Consider the following 18,407-nt stretch of genomic DNA (forward strand, 5'->3'; position numbering starts at 1 on the left):
GTTTGTCCTGAAGGTAGAAAGTGGAGCATCTGGATAAAATCCAACCCAGGATGTTTCTGTGAGGCAAAAGTGCTTGTTAATGGGCCAATGTGCCACTGCCATGCCTGCTTATTAGTGCCAATTACAGGTCACACACAGGTAAGTTAAAGCATCTGAGACTTTGTGATGAGTGAGCAATTACTCAGTCACGATGACTAGGTGTTGATCATTTAATTCCCCATTACTTAAGTTGGTTTAAACGGACACAATAATTAGGCTATTTTTTCTAGTTACTACCAATATATTTAATTGGTTTTGAATCTGTTACACATACCCTGCATACCTTAATGCATAGAGACAACAACTTTAATGTAAATCCTTTTCAAAGTAAAAGAGAAGAGATATATTGTTTTTGTTCCTGAATTCATGTTCCAGGTTCCAGGCTGAAAAACATGTGCTTCTGATTAGCACAAAAAATGGAGCCTGGCCAAATAATACAAGTGTTAATTATTAACCAGTGTAGATACTCAGAATAGGTCAAATAATATCTCAGGTCGCCTGTTATACAGAACTATAGTGAACAGTATAGTAGTGAGGGAAAATTGAATTAAGAGAAAAACAACCATGTGATATTACACCTATGTGTATTTCAAAACAAATCAATAAACTCAGCCAATTCGAAATTAACTCTTTACTCTTCCTGTGTTTAATAATTATCCTTGAACAAAGGGTGTGTAATTTTAATGCATTCTTCACACTGTGCCCCTTACCTACTTTGGGTAACACCTCTGTAAACACAAACGCTCTAAAATCAACGACTCCTATCCTCCCTTAAGGCCTAATTCAATTGTTTGAACAGCAGGCAACCTGTCAGACAGACCAGAGCACCTCTGGAATTAAACAGACTTTACATTTTCAAATGTACAAGTCTTTAAACTAACATAAGATCATTGAATGTTGCTTCAGGAGTTAAACACAAGTATTAAACTTTAAATTGATGGTTGTGAGGCAGTTTTGTGGGGAAATCATTTGTTGTTGGATTAATGTTGAATAAGTCTTACACATATGTGTGTCTCTTTTGATGTGTCTGTGTGAGACTCTTTGGGTGGGGTGAGGAGCTATAGTAATCTGCTGGATTCACACAAGCCTTTCCCCACCCTGCCTGAGGTGACTACACACCAAAACATACTGCCCTAATCACCAGGTCAAGGGGAGTGACACTTGGAGATAGTAGAGGAGCAGCTCACTGGGGACACATCTTGTCCATATTGTTGATGCCACATTATTTCCCTTGTCATTAAAAGTAGCCACATGAAAATGAATGTAGGTCAACATTTGACATAGTGGCTCCCAAAGCAGTAGCCTATTTATTTAAGTTTAGTAATGGGCACTTGCAATACTTCAAGTTTATTAACCCCTCAGTGTTCTTGTTGTTATAAGGAGCTTTAAAGAATGTGTATTACTTATAGTCAAAGTAGTTTGTGGCTACATGTATTTTGATTATGCTGATATGTGACACTAAACTGAGCAGCAAACAATCTGAGTTCACACCAATGCAGTATAGCCTTCTACCACGAACAGTTTCTGAGGGCTAGAATTAGTTCTACCATGTCAGCAAAACACAGCAGGCAGAATCACTTTTGCCAAGAGGTGACTATGTTTCCTGTGTTTGAGAGAGAGGCAATGGGTTTTAGGAAAGGGGAGGCTAAATGAACAAGGTTGTTTATTATTGTTGTTATTTATTATTCATGCCCTCAATTAAGGCATTATTAAAAACCAAACAGGACCCTGCAGTCCTGGTTTTGTGAATGGACGCAAAATCCCAATTTTGTGAGTAACTCAGATTCTGCTATACTAATTATTCAGTGTCAGTTAAGTATAATAATAAGAACTGTCTCGTTTATCTGTGAATGGAAATATGAAAGACTGACAAGTGAATCCTCCTCCTGTGTCAGCCCTGTAGGCAGCAGCTGTAGTCCCTCCCCGGGCCTCTCTGAGCACGGGGACAGTCTGAGCTGCTCGATGCGCGAGCCTCAAAGGGACGATGGTGGAGGGCTGGTAAAGATGGCGGCGCTCTCCGAGGATGGGAGATACGGATTAAATTGTGGCCCAGAGAGCGCAGACAGAGTCACTGTATTGCACGTCAAATTGACCGAGACAGCACTGAGAGCCATAGAGAGCCACCAAAATTGTATGGTGAGTGAAAGTTGTGTATTTAAAGGGTAAAAACCAGCTGGGACTGACACAGCTCGTCTCAGCTGGGGGAGCTCGACTGCCACGCACAGCTAAAGCTATAAAGTTAGCTAACTGACAGAGCTACTTTCTGCTTTCTTCTTCACGTCATATTAGCCTTGTGCGATTTAAATAATCTACTGAGAATGTTAAACGAGACCTTAGTCAGTCGTTCTGGCTGTTTTTTATGAACTGACAAATAGTATTTGACCTAAAAAGATGTGTTAGCAAAGTTGGACTCTCTGATTAGCCAGCGTTAGCTCGAGCTTACTGAACCCTCTTGTGCTGCCAAGTCCATTTTACTGTCGCCAAACTGAACTTTTACCAAATTAGGAAAGTGGTATTTTTTATTTTTTTTTATTTTTAAAGGTCTTGTGTTGACGAATCCACGCTTGGAAACATTTTTTTTTACTGAACTTAACACCAAAGCCGAACTTATTATAAGAAGCATAAACTTTGATTGTCTGTTGTTCAGGGTGAAAAATGTTCAGAGATAAATTCATGCAAATAAAAGTGGATCACTAGTTAGTGTCAGTGACGGGTCAGTTTACCATATGTCAACAAGTTTAACTAGTTATAAATTATTCGTTAGTACTAAAGCCTCTTTTCTTCTCAAGATGTTTCAGTTGGACTCTCACACTGGAGGTACAGGATGTAACTTAGTCATTTCTGAACAAGTGGAACAATTATTTGATTCAATGTTTTTAAATGGTTGGCAAACTTTGTGCACAGGCCTGCTCTTATTTCAAGCTACGTGAGAAGAGCAGCTTTAGGCCAGCAGTGAAAGAAATGTGAAATAAGATTTGGCCTACAATAAAAATACATTGAAGCATATTGATATAAGTAAATGTTCAGGTTTAAATTATGTCATGACACTTAAAAGAGTGATATTAATTTACATTTTTGCTAACAAACTTAGTCTGGTACATGTACTGCACTTCACCTCTGAGCTGGACGACACCAGTAATTGAGAAGGTTTAACAACTGAGTGTGCTAATGGGGCACTACATAACTGTGCAGATTAAATATAACTTGTTAATCTTGAACTGTGCAGCTCGTGTAATCTTGTTGAGATGCTACACAGGTGAACTAATCTGAAAAATCCCTCTGCAGTCTTTGGGTTGCTGTGGCCAGAATCCAAGTTACCTGATGGACACTCGGCCATCAACAAAGCAGTTACATAACACACACCGCCTGGGCTCATGTCTGCTCAGGCTTGGTGCACTGTAAGCCGAGCGTGGGGCTGTAGTGTTCACATCTCTCTCTGTCGCTGCTTTTTATGGCACATGGATTTGTGTCTGTGCGTATGGTCATGTGCTTCACGCTTTTCCAAATACCACCCTGTCTAGATGCAACATTTGCTCACTGTCAGTTACATGTAATAAATAACTTGATCAAAATGTGGTTGAAGAGCTGATTGGAAATCATAAATGAATCCTTTTCTGATAACTGATAAAGCAAATTTATAAAGTTATATGAATGAATTCCTGAGTGGCAGCCAATGCTACAGCCTATTGGATGTGGTAATGTTGGTCTGTATGCTGCATTGAACGGCAGCCTGCCATCTCTTGCTGACTGGGCAGCCAAAACTGCCTGCTTTTTGTTTCTCTCTCCCTCTCAGTAATGTGTGCTGTAGCTCAACCAGTCATCGAACTATGGAAGCTGGCTATCTTTGTCTTTCTGTGGTGATGTGAAATGTGATCAGAACTGTGTGTGAGTGAGAGGATAGTGGGGGGAGGGAGCGAGTCAGTGGCTTGGTGCAGCTTAGCTTTAACACCTATGACATGGTCCTTTTAGGCTGACTAAAGAATGCAATCAATTCACAAGTATCTGCATCTTGTCTTGAGTGGGACTAAGCGAGCACATTTTAATATCCAGGAATCCAGAGAAGCTGTTGTTTACAAAATGCACATTCCTCTTAAACCAGTCGACACAACATTTCAGAAGTCCGGCCGACTGGTTCTTCTTTTCACTTCGACTCTGTGAAGAAGTCGAGTCTTGTGTTTCCCCCCCCCATCCTAACCTGTGCAGCACCAGAGCAGCCACGGCATATTTGTGGCTGTCAGCTCAGTTTCAAATCGCCTCCAGTGCAAACCTGCAAACCTACACAACAAAGACATTTAAAAAAAATACTGTCTTCTAAACATCAGCTCTATTTTAGTGCTGTCCAGGTTCCACTGCTACCATTCAACCTTTTTACCTACCACCTACCATAAACCACTGAATGAGACTACCAGGGTCAAGTTGACTCACATGGTTTCTCAGTAGTTTTTAAACTAAAGGACACTTTAAGCTTTGTGGCTGTTAGTGAACAGTCATCGAGTATCTGTGGACAACAGTCATCTATGATCTTTGTAGAAACTAAGTATTTAAATAGCTTGGTATTCAATGTCATTTTTTCAGCGAAAATACCATAAAAGGCCTCTTAAACATGAGGTACTTTCCCGTTTTTGTATTATTCTGTATAAATTTAGAATTTAAATTGTTGTTTTTTTTTTCAATAGAAGAAACAAGCAATGCTGCTAACGTATTCGAAGCTTCATGAGACATTGTCTTTCTGCACGCTTTTCAGGTTTTCTCTTTTGCATTAGATTTGCATGCAGATTACTAACGAGTTATTTTCTTTGACACAAACACAGAAAGCACGTGTTTGTTTTAGGGCTTTCACACTTGCAGAAAACTCCTGATACTTCAAGGAGGAGCTGTGAGGTAAACGCTCGAACTTTACCGGGAGTTTCTCCTGCCAGCCGCCTCGTAGTTTTTCCATTAGCAAGTCCGAGTGGGCTGTTGTGAGAAGAGTCAGTGCACAGACTGTGTGCACGAGACCGCTGCGTACCCTAGAATGTAATTAAATGGCTGCATCGGGTTTTCTGTTTGTCAGTATGTTCTTTGCTTTTTTGTTTATATTGTGATTCCGTCAAACTACAGGTAGCATTTATGTAAAGGTAATATAGCTTTGTACAGTGGACTCTGTTGCTTCGATCGCCACTTCTGTCATTTCTTTTAGCCTTTTAGATATTTTCCAGTGCATATATGAAAATAACTTTTGTAAGCCTCGCAGTCTGAGGTATGCTGTGTTCTCGGTGTGACAAGTCCCTACAGCTCTGCTCTTTCTACAACCACATTTTTTGGGGGTTCTGAGAAGAATTCAACGTTCTCCAGATTCTATATGATCTCCCAGCTGATATTATTCCCCCCATAATGCTCCAGATTTCAAGGACTAAACTATTTACTGTCTTCCCTTTCAGAATGTATCTTCTTTGCGGCCAACAATACAGTTCAAGGGACTCCAGGGGGTAAGTGCCTTTTCTCCTTAAGAAGGGGTTCAGATGTGTAATCACAATGTGAATGTGGAACGAACACAATACTGCTTCTGTTTCAGATAGTTCGCAACGAGCAGTTTTATCTTCCATTAAAAACAAGTATTACTGTATTTAATTGTTTGTTCACAGGTTTTGATCCTTACATTGTACTCTAGGTGATCAGCTGCTTCTGCACGGCCCAGTTCTCTATCGTAGAGTAGAAAGTCATTTATTAAATGAATGCTCAGAATTGTCACTAATCACTGAAAAAGAATCCAAAGAAGAAATATATAGACGGGTTTCAACAAAAATACTGCTTGCTATAATGGACTGGTGTTCATAATGCCTGTTGGTCTGTTGGTGTCTTTGGCAGACAAACAATATTCTAGAAGTTTCCTGCAGTCTATAAATACTGTAATGCACTGCTTGTCATCTTCGATGCACTCTACTACGTCACAACCTCTCCTTAGCTGCCTTAGAGACCTTTCTCTCTCTCACTAGCATCTGACACTGAAATCCACGTCAAGGTTTTAAAGTGTAATGTGAAATGGTTCAGGATATACTCCAAACTTTTTTTATGTTAATAACCTAAACCTTTTTAAATTTGATATAGCGTCTGATCTGTTTTTTTTTTTTGTTTTTTTTGACAGCGCATCAAAATCCCCAAGACTGATTCCTCCTTTGACACCTTTCACAATTTTGATTTTTACCTGTCTAATGTGGGCAAGGACAACCCTCAGGGAAGCTTTGAGTGCATCCATCAGTATATGTCCAGGTAAAGGTGATCCCTGGTCAGCTGAATCTACTGTTTCTTACCCCATGTTGCTAGAATGTAATCCCCACTCAGCCTCACTTTTTCTTTCTCCTGCTCTCTCTTTGTCTCCAGCTCAGGGGCCTCACACCTGGCATTGTTGGCAACCGTACAGGACAAGGTCACTGTATGCGCCACTAATGACTCCTACCAGGTGACCCGGGATCGCATGGCCCAGGCCGTGGAAGACACTCGTGAACGTGGGACCAAAGTCATCAAGCCTGGAGGCCAGTACAGAGGTAAGATGTCAGTTAGATCCCCGGACACCAGCGTTGTTTTACGTCCTATCAACACCTCTCCTCTCTTTTCAAGCTCGGCCCTTTTGAGAGTCTGAATAGGTGAAAGCTGACAGCCTGGTTCCATACAAAGCCATTATTGCTACTCGCTAAACTTTTGTTGTCCCAGTATTTTCCAGATTAGCACTTTGACTGATAAGTGCCAAAAGCCTGTTTAAGAGAGAGGAACAGGGAAATGAAAGAGGAGAAATAACGTCATAGTATTTTGCGCTGACGACGTTTGATTTCAGGACAGTTAACACCTCTGAGTGTACATTAGCATGTGGCTCTTCGTTACAAAACGTAACGGTTGAGTTTGTCTTTTAATGTTCTTGGCACCCTAACAGAAGGGTCCCAAAAAGTAGGACGGAACGGGTCGGCCATTTGAGGATCTTTCCCGACTTTAGTCTCTGAAAACTAGAGAATTTACTGTCAGCTCTGTACTCGAGTACTCGAATTAACTATTGAAAATGTACTTGAGTACTCGCAGATTATTATTCGCATCATTATTATGTTTTTATCATTTAAAAAAAAAAATGCGTCAGAATATAAATAAATAGCCAGCAACAGAAACAATCGTCCTGTCACGACAGCAGCGTAGGCTATACTGAGTTGCTTAACACTCTCAAAGAGCAGCCTCGTACCTGTTGTTCTCCGTGATGGCCGCTTGTACTCTGGCTCGACAAACACCCTGAGCTCCTTCTATAAAACTTAATGGAAGTATATCTCCAGTTTTGGTTATTAGCAGGCTAACGGCGTGTGCTAACAGGGCTAGCTTATGAGGTGAGGTTTTGGTCTCCACTGATTTTTGTGTGTTAAGCATGAAAATGTTATCGTCACAAATCTTGCACGGAACATTTACTTTATCGTTTTGTCATCACTTTTCTTGACTGACATATCGCAGGTGTACCAGACTGTTCTGTATTTGTTGTGCTTTTGTTTTCTGTCCCTTGAGAGTTGCCGTAGCTGCCAATTGTTTTTGTTGACATCTGGCTCGTATGTACTAAAGCTGAAGCCGGAGCCGGAGAAATCATACGTTTGTGTCCCGTTCATTATTTTCCTTGCTAGTATATTCAGTGAGGCGAAAATAAAAAGCCGGGTCACAATAATAACTCTGTATGAGCCAAAAGCAGCGCTTGCACAGGTGCATGAGTAACAAATTGCAACTCAAGTCATAGAGTCAGCGGCGAGTACTCGAGTGCTCGTACCCATCCCTAATAGAAACGCCACAAAATGCGTGCCATGCCGAGATGAACCGCTTGGTGGAAACTGGGCTAAAGGTGGCTATTTAAGAACTGCTAGGCTAATTTAGAAAGTATCCCACTAATATCACCACATTCTGCTTTTATTTAGCATGACGTACAGACAGTTCGGACTAACTTTTGATGTTTTCCTCATGCGATGAACAAAACTCAGTGTAGACCAATTTCCTCTCCTCTGTAACACCAAGTTTACCAGTTCACACCAGTGCAAGAAAAAGCCTTCTTTTGTCCTCTACATTCCACATGTTACTCTCTTTAGCTTTTGTCATGTCTTATCCAACTCGAAGGCAAAGAATGTGAGGCGTACGATATGTTTTTATAGACTCCGCTCAGCCCCAAAACTACAGAACACGTACAGACTAAAGGGACAAACTAAACCCCCGCTGCTGAGCAGGAAAGACAAGCTTGTGCCTTTCTCAAGTTTAAATGCATGCGCACAATGAATGAGAGTGAAAGTGCTGATTTGGTTTCATAACAAGGTAATATAATAAAGATAGAACAGTTAGCATTGGATAGACTAATCACTTTTGCATGATAACAGTCACACAAACCACTTATCAATACTGTATATCAAATCATCTGATTGGCTGTTAGTGTCACCTCTAGGAAGGTATTTTTCATAAAGTTTGTAAATCTTTCATGCAGTATAGAAATCTTTCATTGACTGGTAATAATAAAGGAGTTTTACACTGCATCAGACTTTGAGTTTAGACGGCCTTTCTTCACAATGAACTCTGTTAGTAATCAGGACAGTCATGTCTTCTGTCGACGTGCAGCTCTCACCTCTCCCTGTTTTCTTTTGTATGTTTTATATGATTAAAGGTTGCGTCTTATAAAAACAGATTCAAGTTATCGAACATCAGCAAAAACATGCAGCGCTGACTGTTTATAGCCACACAAATTGGTTGTCAATTATCAAAAACATGACTTTGGAATTTTCCCCTCTTAATGTCCGTGTTGAAAGGACTTGTGCAGCCAACATGGGGATTGTTCTGCAGACGTGAAACTGAGAGTCCCTTTATTTTACATAAAGTACTGAATGACAAAGAAAAGGCTGAGCAGATCGTCAGTCCTTTGGAGACAGGTGTCTCGATCTGTCCCATTTAGTGAGGCTCCTCTGATACTGTTAACACAAGACTCGTTTTGGCAAGTAAGTTATGAAGTCAGATAACGTTTTTATGTTATTGATAGAGCATCCCTCTTTATTAGTGTTTATAAACAATCATTCTAATGGTTCTAGCACAGTGTAGATGGGATGACCTCATTGGTCCTTCTTCACGACCTTTGGGCTCAGACACTTAAAACCAAGTGAAGCTCTTTGTTCAACTGTTCAAGTAAACCGCATTCAAAAGTCGAGTGCAGTCCATAACATTATTATACAACTTCAAACCTCCTCAGGGAAGTTAGTGTGGGCCCTGGGGAGGAATTTGCATCGAGTGGCCCAGATAGAAACTGGGAAACGAGAGGAGCAGCAGAGTAAAAGGGGTGGGACAGGTGCCTGTAGCAGCTGGTTTGGAGTCAGCACCCTATTTACTAATGCAACAGGGGCCTTCAGCTTCTTGTCTTCACACGCTGTTAATTTCAGGTAGCAGACTCAAAGTAATGTGTTTTTATCTTGGGCTTTAACGTTCGTAGTGCCCTGTAGGTTCTGGAAAACCTTCCCTATGTGTGAATGATGACTCCTGTAGGAGAACAGGATGACATAAGGGTTTCACCTGCAGCAATCTGCCATTAGCCTGTAAGACAACCCAAAGTCTGTAAGCCTGCTCCACCTCCTTTTACTCCTAGTCTCCACTTTTTGACCTAAGAGGAGGGGAGGAGTTCTTTCTTTCTCTTCCTCTCTCAAGCCTTAATCTTTTAAAGAGCTTTGGAATTTCATAACAGCCATGAGGCAGTATAGGAAGAAGTGCAGGAACCCTGACTAAAGCTCGGCAGCAAAGATCGGTGGTGTCTTCAGTTATGAACGCCTTAAAGTGTGCTTTACAGACTAGTCCTGGTTTGAAAAGAGGACTGAGGTCCAGCAAACAGTTTAGTCCATCAGTGATTGGCTTCATGTCATGCAGGCATCATGTGTTCCCATCTGAAAATAATGGCACAGAGGAATTTCTTTGTGTTGAGGTGAGAGGTCCAAGTTGATAAGTGGAATCGAACGTGTCGTTAGTCATTTGTTCCTTTAGTCTTTCAATGGGTGGGGATGTTAGGGGGGCTGTTGAGCAGATATGTGACAACGTAAGAATATTTGATAATCTCCTCTGAGTTGAAAAGACTTTGTGTTGTCTCCTCTCTGTGTGTATAGGAAAGCAGGTGCATATCCGTAAGCCGGCACTATCAGCCCCTGATGTGGTCCCGGAGCGCAAACGCTCCACACCCATCAACCCAGCCAACACTATTCGTAAGTGCCTTTCCAATAATCCTGTGTCCCAGCGGCCTTTCCGGAACCGCATCATCCACCTGCTGGCGTTAAGATCTTACAAGAAGCTGGAAGTACTCGCCCGTTTGCAGAGGGACGGTATCAACCAAAAGGATCGGAACTCGTTGGGGACCACCCTGCAACAGGTGCTGTTTGGACCCTCATCTTCTTTCTTTCTTAATGCTATAATGCTCCTATCAACATTCAGACAGCAAAGTGTCCTTGTTCATACATACAAAGTGACAGAGCTGATAACCACACTGTTGTTCATCAAAGTTCTAATGACATCCCAGAAACCTTCTTAAACATGGAATCCTGGCACACAGATCTGTGTGAGGAAATCCAGATCAGATAACGAAGACTGTTTTCACTTAGAGGCGAAACAACCCCCCGATCATCATTTACAGTATTTACATGCACAGATGCTGGACCTGCACAGGAAGTGTGAAGTTTCTAGTCATCTTTCAAATGTAGTTAGATTTCAACTGAACTTGATTTTCAAATGTATATGTGTGTGTGTGTGTGTGTGTCAGGTGGCTAACCTGAACCCCAAAGACAACACATACTCATTGAAGGACTTCATATTTCGTGATGTCCAGCGGGGATGGCCTGGCTACTCTGAGGATGAGAAGACCCAGGTGGACCGGATCCTGGCTCGGTATGAACACAGCCTGCGTCGCTCCCTGAATGTGAAATAACAGAATCCACAACTGTCTCAGTGAATAAACACGTCGGATTGAATGTAGTGCATCTAAAGACAGGTCACCCTTTTAACGTGCGTCTGTTCCCCCACATTAAATCCCAGAGTTTAGTTTTTAATGAAGTCTTTTATGTGAAGCGATCCGTTTTTGAAAACATTGTTCTCTCTCCGTAGGAAAGAAACGTTGTCTTTAACTGCCATCATCAATTGCAAAAGAAGAGGTGACTTAATGAACGTGTTGGTGGAATAGAGAGCACTTTGCATCTTATCAGTGGTTTGGTAGAGAAACGGTTGAGTTTTGCATATCTTACACTTGATGTGGTGCAGAAAGGAAAACTCCACATGACTGTACTAATGAAACCTAATCCTGTTTATTTCACTGTCTGTTGTAATTATTGTGCAGCTGTTTTTGAAGGGGGGGGGGATTTATAGGTGAACAGCTGAGATTTTATTTCAGGGTTAAATATTGTTAAAGTTGCCATGTAAACCTAATGTGATTCTCTTTGACCTGAAAAACCTGTGAATGTGACATTTTACTCCTAACACGTTTGTAATGCGGATATATATTATTTATCTATGTATTTAATATTTTTGAAGCGTACACCGTTTAGAGCTTTGGAGCTTGTTTGAATAATTACAGTCTTACGCACATCCGTTGTTATCATTGTTGAGCATGTAATGCTAACGATTTCCCACGCTTTTCCTTTTATGAACAGCAAATTAGGTCTTCCTACTGAGACCCCGTTGTCGAGCAGTTCTCCCAAAGACAATGTCCCCACATCTCCTCAGGTATCTAAGCAAAATGAAGCACATTCAAAGACACCATGTTCTGTGACATTTTGACGCTAAATGCTCATTGTTCCTCCAGAAGCGGCCAGACTCGGACTTCATCGACCCTCTGGCGCCCAAGAAAGCCCGCATCTCCCACCTCAGTAATCGAGGGCCAGCTGCGTCCTCTTCCTCATCCTCCATCGAGCGCCGGGAGGACGAGGGAAGCCCCAACTCTAAACGCTCGTCCCTTCCCTCCAACATCACCTCAGGCCCTCCCACTCATCTCCCCGTCTCGTCCCACCCTCCTGCCCCCTCTCACCAGCAGCCCAGCCCAGCCTCCCACTCCAACTCACCCAGCACCCCAGAGGGCTGCGGCACCCAGGACCTGCCTATAGACCAGAGTTCCTCTTGCAGAGACCCTTCTCCCAGCCCTTTCCCCCCCGACCGGACCCTGCAGGACCGCTTCCGTCACCCTGTCCCTGTTCCAAGACCAGCCATCTCCCCAAGCCCTCCTCCTCCTCCTCCTCTTCTTCCTCCTCCTCCTCCTCCTCCTCTGTGCACGTCACTCACAGTTACCTCCACTGTCATCAGCAGCCCTCCCTTGTCCAGCAGCAGCACCAACAAAAAGTTTAAAAAGAAATCCAAAAAGCACAAAGAGAAGGATCGGGAGAGGGAGAAAGGGAAACGGACTGAAAAAGAAAGCAGAAGTCCTCCAAGTGAAGAAACTCGTAAAGCAAAGAAGAGGCGCAGCGCTGAGGAGGAGAGCGGAGAAGTTATTGACAAGAATCTTCTCAAAGTTCAAGGTTTGTTTCCATCCAAGGCTTTGAATCATCCACATTAAACATATATAGGTTGATTTTTACCTCTTCAAATATTTTCTTTTCTAGAAAGAACGAGAAGTATTTCTCAGCAACCTTTACATTCTTATTTTGTTGTAAATCTGAACAAACGTTAGGGTTTGACAGGAGCTTACATTCCTATGCTGTTTTTCTGCTTCATATTACATCAAGTCAAATAACTTCCAGGGAACTAAAACAGTGATTCAAACCCTCAAAGAAGTGACAGAAAGTTTTCCTTGTGGCCTTTGTTGTATTTTAAAGTTGTATGGAATTTAAGTGTACGACTTTGTACATGCCACGTTAGAAAAAAAACGGGATTTAAAAAAAAAGGAAACCAAAAATGGCGGAATTCCTTCTGCTGCTTTAGGGCAGGCTCAGGATCCTGGTGTTGTGGGTGTTGGCTCACTGGGGCATTTCCATAGAACAGAGACATTGTTAACTTTGTAGGTAACGCGTGTTCTCTCCCTCCTGTGACAAGTTTAGACCCTGCGTGTTGTTTGTCTAGCACCTGAGTCACAGGAAGCAGAAAAGGTTACAAAGTCACCCCACTTTCCAGAGAGCTTGTTGTCTTTTAAGAGTTCACACACCTTTTAGTTTCTTTATCATCACGCACTTTAAAAAAAAAAAAGAATAGTGCAACATTAAAGCAGTCGTTCTCAACTGGTCCAGCCTCAGGACCCGAGACGACTCTTTAACGACAACCACGACGCACATCTCTATTTTTCAATTCAGTGAAGAATGGTGCAGTTTGGACCAAGAAACTGAACCAGCAAAGAAACAGTTTTGTTCTGTTTCTTTGCTTTCAAGACAGTACGAAAGCAAAGAAACAGAACAAAACTACAGAGTAAAAAACAAACAAACAGAAAAAAAAAGGCACACAAGCCTCCAGCAGAGGATCAGACAACAGAGGTCATAAGTCCAACATGCATCTAATGTTGCATGCATTTAATTTTTATTGCACAAAAGTACAACATTTGCTGTGCCATGCCTGAAATTTTATATATATACATGCATGCATACATAGAAGATATATACACACACATGTAAACCCCCCCCCCCCCCCCCCACACACACACACACACACAGTCATATTGCACTATTAGTCCTCTTATTTGTTTATTTGTTTTGGTGGGTCAGTGTTTGATTTAGTTGAGTCCAGCAGCTTGGATGAGTCTTGTGACTGACGTTCCTCCTCTCTGAGCCTCCACCTGCTTTATCTTTCAGACTTTGGATTGTTGTTCCCTGTTGTTTATCTCTCTCCTGTCTCTTACAGCCCTTCGATCACATACGATTGATTGTGGATTACGCTGATGCACTATATGTTGTCTGAACGTGTCGAGGCATTGCTCTGTGCTGGTCTTTAGTCACAAGTTTGTGTTGTAGGCGTTTAAGAAGTGATAACTAGCCATGTGCTCTCATTCAGTGCACTTTCAGCCCCGGCTTCAATAGATAGAATCTCTTTACCCGTGTGTGTGTGTGTGTATTTGAAAGAGGTGCTGAAATACAACTGATAAATGCATACACTGTGCAAAGACAAGTTATAACACACTTATGTTATTTCAGATAACTTGTTTACATGTTCTGTGTGTCATGAATCATAACTGTAGTTTTCACTCATTCCTACTTTCTCTTCAGATTCTTCCTTTAAAGAAAAGCCAGTCCAATCCACTGAATTCTCCTCCACAAATGAGACGCCCGACTATGTAGTGTGAGTAACCTTAACATTCCTACAGTTCCTCACTTTGACCCTCTTTAACTTCCAGCTCACTCATTGGCTCAGCCTCTCACAGGCTGAAAACAGACGGCAAACTTTTGTTGTGCTTTTCGACACCACGCGTCACATTTCACTATTAACTCTTCACGGCAGCAGCACGCTAATTCAGTCACACTAATTTAGCTTTATACTGTAGCTAACTCTGGTCCAACAGTTGTTGTTCATGGCCTCTGTCAAAGAAACCAATAAGCCTCCCGAGATGAGCCACAGCTGCCAGAGGAGCTTGGAAATGTAGCAATACACGGATGTTTGATTTTTGCAGCATTTTTAATCATGTTCTCCGCGTGACAACATAAAAAAACAAATCTGTATTGTGTTCACAGGAAGTACAAGCCGTTGGTGTCCATGGACCAGAGGCAAAGCTACAAGGACGACTTCAACGCTGAGTACGATGAGTACCGCCTGCTACACGCCCGCGTGGAGAACATTAACCGCCGCTTCACCCAGCTGGATGCTCAGTGCAGGAAGCTGGCACCCGGCACAAAAGAATACCAGGTCAGACATGGAAACTGATTTCAGTACTGTGGGGGATTTTCTCATTTTAGTCCAGATTTTCATCAACTTTATCATCACAGAGGAAAAATGAACAGGATAAAAGTCGTCACGTTTTCATATTTGGCCTCCGACTGTTCAGACTTGTCTGTTATCAAACTGGTGCGACGTTGTGATGCTACACAGCGCGCAGGAAGGCATGGACTATTTTTTATTTAGAATGAGAGTTAATTATTAATGGCCTGGACGCTCCACATCTGCTTGTTGATCCACTGAGCTGTGCAGCCAGCACGCAGCACATGTTGAGACAAATGATCAGAGAGAGGCGCACAGATTTCATTTCACGTCATGCTTTTGTTAGTAGTTAACTCAGTGATGTGCATGCTATTAAACATGTTGTTTCTCATTAATACAGAAGGTGCAAGAAGAAGTCCTTAAAGAGTACAAAAAGATGAAACAAGTAAGTAGCTTCATAGACGCTCACTGATGATGGGTTGTTACTAACTGTATTTGTAGGTTCTTGTCAAACACGTCAGGATTTGTTTGTTAGTGAGTTTCCAGCTGCACTTTGACATGGTGTGTTTGTTTTACAGCGCAGCCCCAACTACCACGGGGATAAACAGCGCTGCGAGTACCTGCACAACAAGTTGGCCCACATCAAGCGGCTGATAGCTGATTTTGACCAGCGCAGGGCCCCGGCCTGGTGCTGAGAGCACAGCACACGGTGTCAGTCACTGAGCAGTATTGAGAGCAGAATGTCGATATCTGTTAGGGGGAGTTTAACTGGCTGTTATTGGACTCCCCTTCAGTTACTGCCACACCCCCCCCACACACACACCCCTCTTCCTTTTCCCCCCTCATCCTACTTCATTCCTTCCTTCTTTTTCGATCTTTGAATTCCACTGGCTTCAATGTTGCCTACAGTGAAAATCTCACTTTGACTTCTTAACCCCCATCTTTTGCTTTCTCGATTTAGTTTTTTTTTTTTTTTTTTTTCCTTCTTCTTATTTCTCAAGGAGCTCCTGTGGAATTTTATACCACTGGACCAGTGGGAGGAGCTGCCTGCATGTGTGACGGGGTTTGAGGAAGTACTTCAGCTCTTCTTTCCTTTTTGAAGGACTTTATCTTCAGGCAAAAAAAAAGAACAAAAAAAATATTTTTGAGTATCAGAGAAAATATTAACATGTATTTAAGTTAAAAACAACAAAAAAAAAGAGGGAGAACTATTTATTTTGGGACTCGTAGTGCAAAAGAAGAGTCCGCAGATGATATATTGTTTAACTTTTGAAAACAATGCAAAAAAATTACCGCGGGCCTTATGTGTTTTGACTTTGTGAAGCCATTTTGCACGCCAGATCCATTCTGTCATCTCATTCGGTGTTGACGTCCCTCCTGCCTCATTTCCTCTCCTCTTAATAACTGTTCCGGATGACCTTGCTGCAGCGTGTTGCTGTTTGAAGACGAAGGAAATGAGACGGGCAGGAGAAATCACAATGAGCTGACTGAGAAGCAACAACAGTATGTGCGCATGGATTGTTAATTTAGTTGTAATGGCAATATGGGGTTATGAAAGTGTGGTAACTAAAGAAGTACACGCCCCTGTCAATAGGGGGCAGTATTCCCTGCACCATCAGTGTTTAGCGTTCACTGTGCATCATGGGTGCCTTAAGGTGTTTACACTTGAGAAACGTCGAGTGAGGCAGACCCTTTGGGTCCACAGGCAACACAAAGGAACTAAAACTGCCTGGAAACAGGCTGTGTGTACGTGTGTGTGTGTGTGTGTGTGTGCGTGCGTGCGTGCGTGCGTGCATGTTGGAGTGGTGGAGTACAGAGACGACGTGGCGTCTGGAAGGAGTGTTACAAATTGTGAGTGTGTGTTTGTATGGTTGTGCATTATGTGGAGTGAGAGATAAAAGAGAGAAAATAATAGAAATGTGGAGACAAAAGTGAGAAATATGAAAAACAAAAAAAAGCTGCTACAGTGTTTAACCAGCCGGAGCACTCAGGATCAACCTGGCTGGAGTAACAGTACCTGATCTTAATAGAAGAGTTAGAGAAGCTCCTTATTTTCTAAGACCCTGGAAAAAAACTGTGGGACTGTGCCTGCTCCTTCAGCTTCACCCAGTGGCAATGATTTATGTTCTTGTTTCAGAAAGAAGCCAAAAAGTGTCATCCAGCAGAGGACAAATTTATTGAGATGTTCAATGGATTTGATCCTCAATTTGAGTTCTGCTTGAACAGTGAAAGGTTTTTTTTTTTTTTTTCTTTTTTAAATTGATAAAAATTTCAGTTCACTTGATGGATGAATTGCTTCTTTGAAAAGTCTTTATTTCAACAAGGGAAAAGTTGTTTACAAATCTGTGTTAAGAGTGTTTGCCAAAAAAATGGAAATACTTTTCTGGTACTCGATCCACAGAGCAAAATGCTCTAATTGGGGCTTAATTTAAGGAGACAGTGTTGATATACAGCATGAGTCTCAGAAATGTAAACACTTTTAAAACACTTAAGGATGAACCTTGGAACTGATCAACCAAGCTCCTCAAAATATCGACAGTGGAAAGGTGTTGACTCTATACTTGCCTCCTTATCGTCCAGAAAACCGATTCAAGTAAACGCTGGCCAGTTATTCCTACAGATTTTGGTTTTGGACTAAAAATCAGCACTTGTTTCTTTGGCGTGTCACAATAGCAGACCAAAAAAAAAGTCAACAAGCGATCAGGCTCTACTAAAGATCTATGTTTAATATGACTGTGGGCTACAGGGTCAGTCTTTTGGTTTATTTCTCCTGTTTTCCCTTGTTATTGTCATTCCCAAGAATTCAAAGAGTCCCAAGAGCCCCCCTCTAAAATATATGTTGGTGCTGATGCTACTTGTTTGACCGTCTTCACAGCTTGTGTCCTCTTCTGTCTTTAAAAAAAAAACAAAAAAAAAAACATAACTTAAAAAGGGGTCTGATCATCAAGAGTCCGCATTATGAGCGTCATTGTGATGAGAGAGAGATCTGATCAAGAGTCTTAATGAGGAAGTGACCATTTATAACTACTTCAAATCAAGTGTGAAGTCTGATCCTGCCCACATGAAGATGTACGAGACATTTCAATAAAAATCAACATAGTTTTACCTGGAGAATCTCTTGTTGTATTTCCTTCTCTCTCTCACACACACTCTCTCGCTCTCTTTTGAATGCCTTTTTTCAGTCTTGTTACTGAAAAGTCAGTGTTATCAAATGTCACAAGTGAACCATGATTTGCAGGCATTGTTCTGAAAACCAGTCGAACTGTACGACAGCGTTTATCTTTCAATGTTAGCACAGGGCTCGTTGAATCTGAATTTGCTGTGCTTGCTTTAGAATAACCTCCTTGCTGAATTTTTAAAGTCCCTGCAGTTTTGTCACAACCCATAATACAGCTAAGAAAGACACGCAAAGGCTATAATTAGATAATTTATGTATGTATTTTAAAAAAGCTCCTTTTTAAAGGTGAAAATATCCAGTCATGATAGCTTTTTAGACTGATATTACAGACTGAGCAGTACATCTTCAGTGTTCAATTAAACAATCC

At 41.8% G+C, this 18,407-nt stretch overlaps 1 protein-coding gene across 1 annotated transcript; it reads left to right on the forward strand.

Moving 5' to 3' along the window:
* The first annotated feature begins 1,904 nt into the window (after positions 1-1,904).
* On the forward strand, positions 1,905-17,967 carry ell2 (elongation factor for RNA polymerase II 2). Its single transcript, XM_079341435.1, has 12 exons — positions 1,905-2,175; positions 5,460-5,507; positions 6,164-6,288; positions 6,400-6,563; positions 10,158-10,417; positions 10,805-10,929; positions 11,688-11,760; positions 11,840-12,545; positions 14,217-14,289; positions 14,679-14,850; positions 15,263-15,307; positions 15,441-17,967. Exons 1-12 carry the CDS (start codon positions 2,002-2,004, stop codon positions 15,555-15,557), a joined length of 2,082 nt encoding a protein of 693 aa, XP_079197561.1. The 5' UTR covers positions 1,905-2,001; the 3' UTR covers positions 15,558-17,967.
* The last annotated feature ends 440 nt before the right edge of the window (positions 17,968-18,407 follow it).

Source organism: Symphodus melops (genome assembly GCF_947650265.1).
Source record: "Symphodus melops genome assembly, chromosome: 4".
In the NCBI taxonomy this organism is placed as follows: domain Eukaryota; kingdom Metazoa; phylum Chordata; class Actinopteri; order Labriformes; family Labridae; genus Symphodus; species Symphodus melops.

Coding starts and splice junctions, on each gene's coding strand:
- ell2 (XM_079341435.1), top strand. CDS start 2,002: ATGCGCGAGCCTCAAAGGGACGATGGTGGAGGGCTGGTAAAGATGGCG. Junction 11,761..11,839: donor ATGTCCCCACATCTCCTCAG/GTATCTAAGCAA, acceptor TTGTTCCTCCAG/AAGCGGCCAGACTCGGACTT. Junction 15,308..15,440: donor AGTACAAAAAGATGAAACAA/GTAAGTAGCTTC, acceptor TTTGTTTTACAG/CGCAGCCCCAACTACCACGG.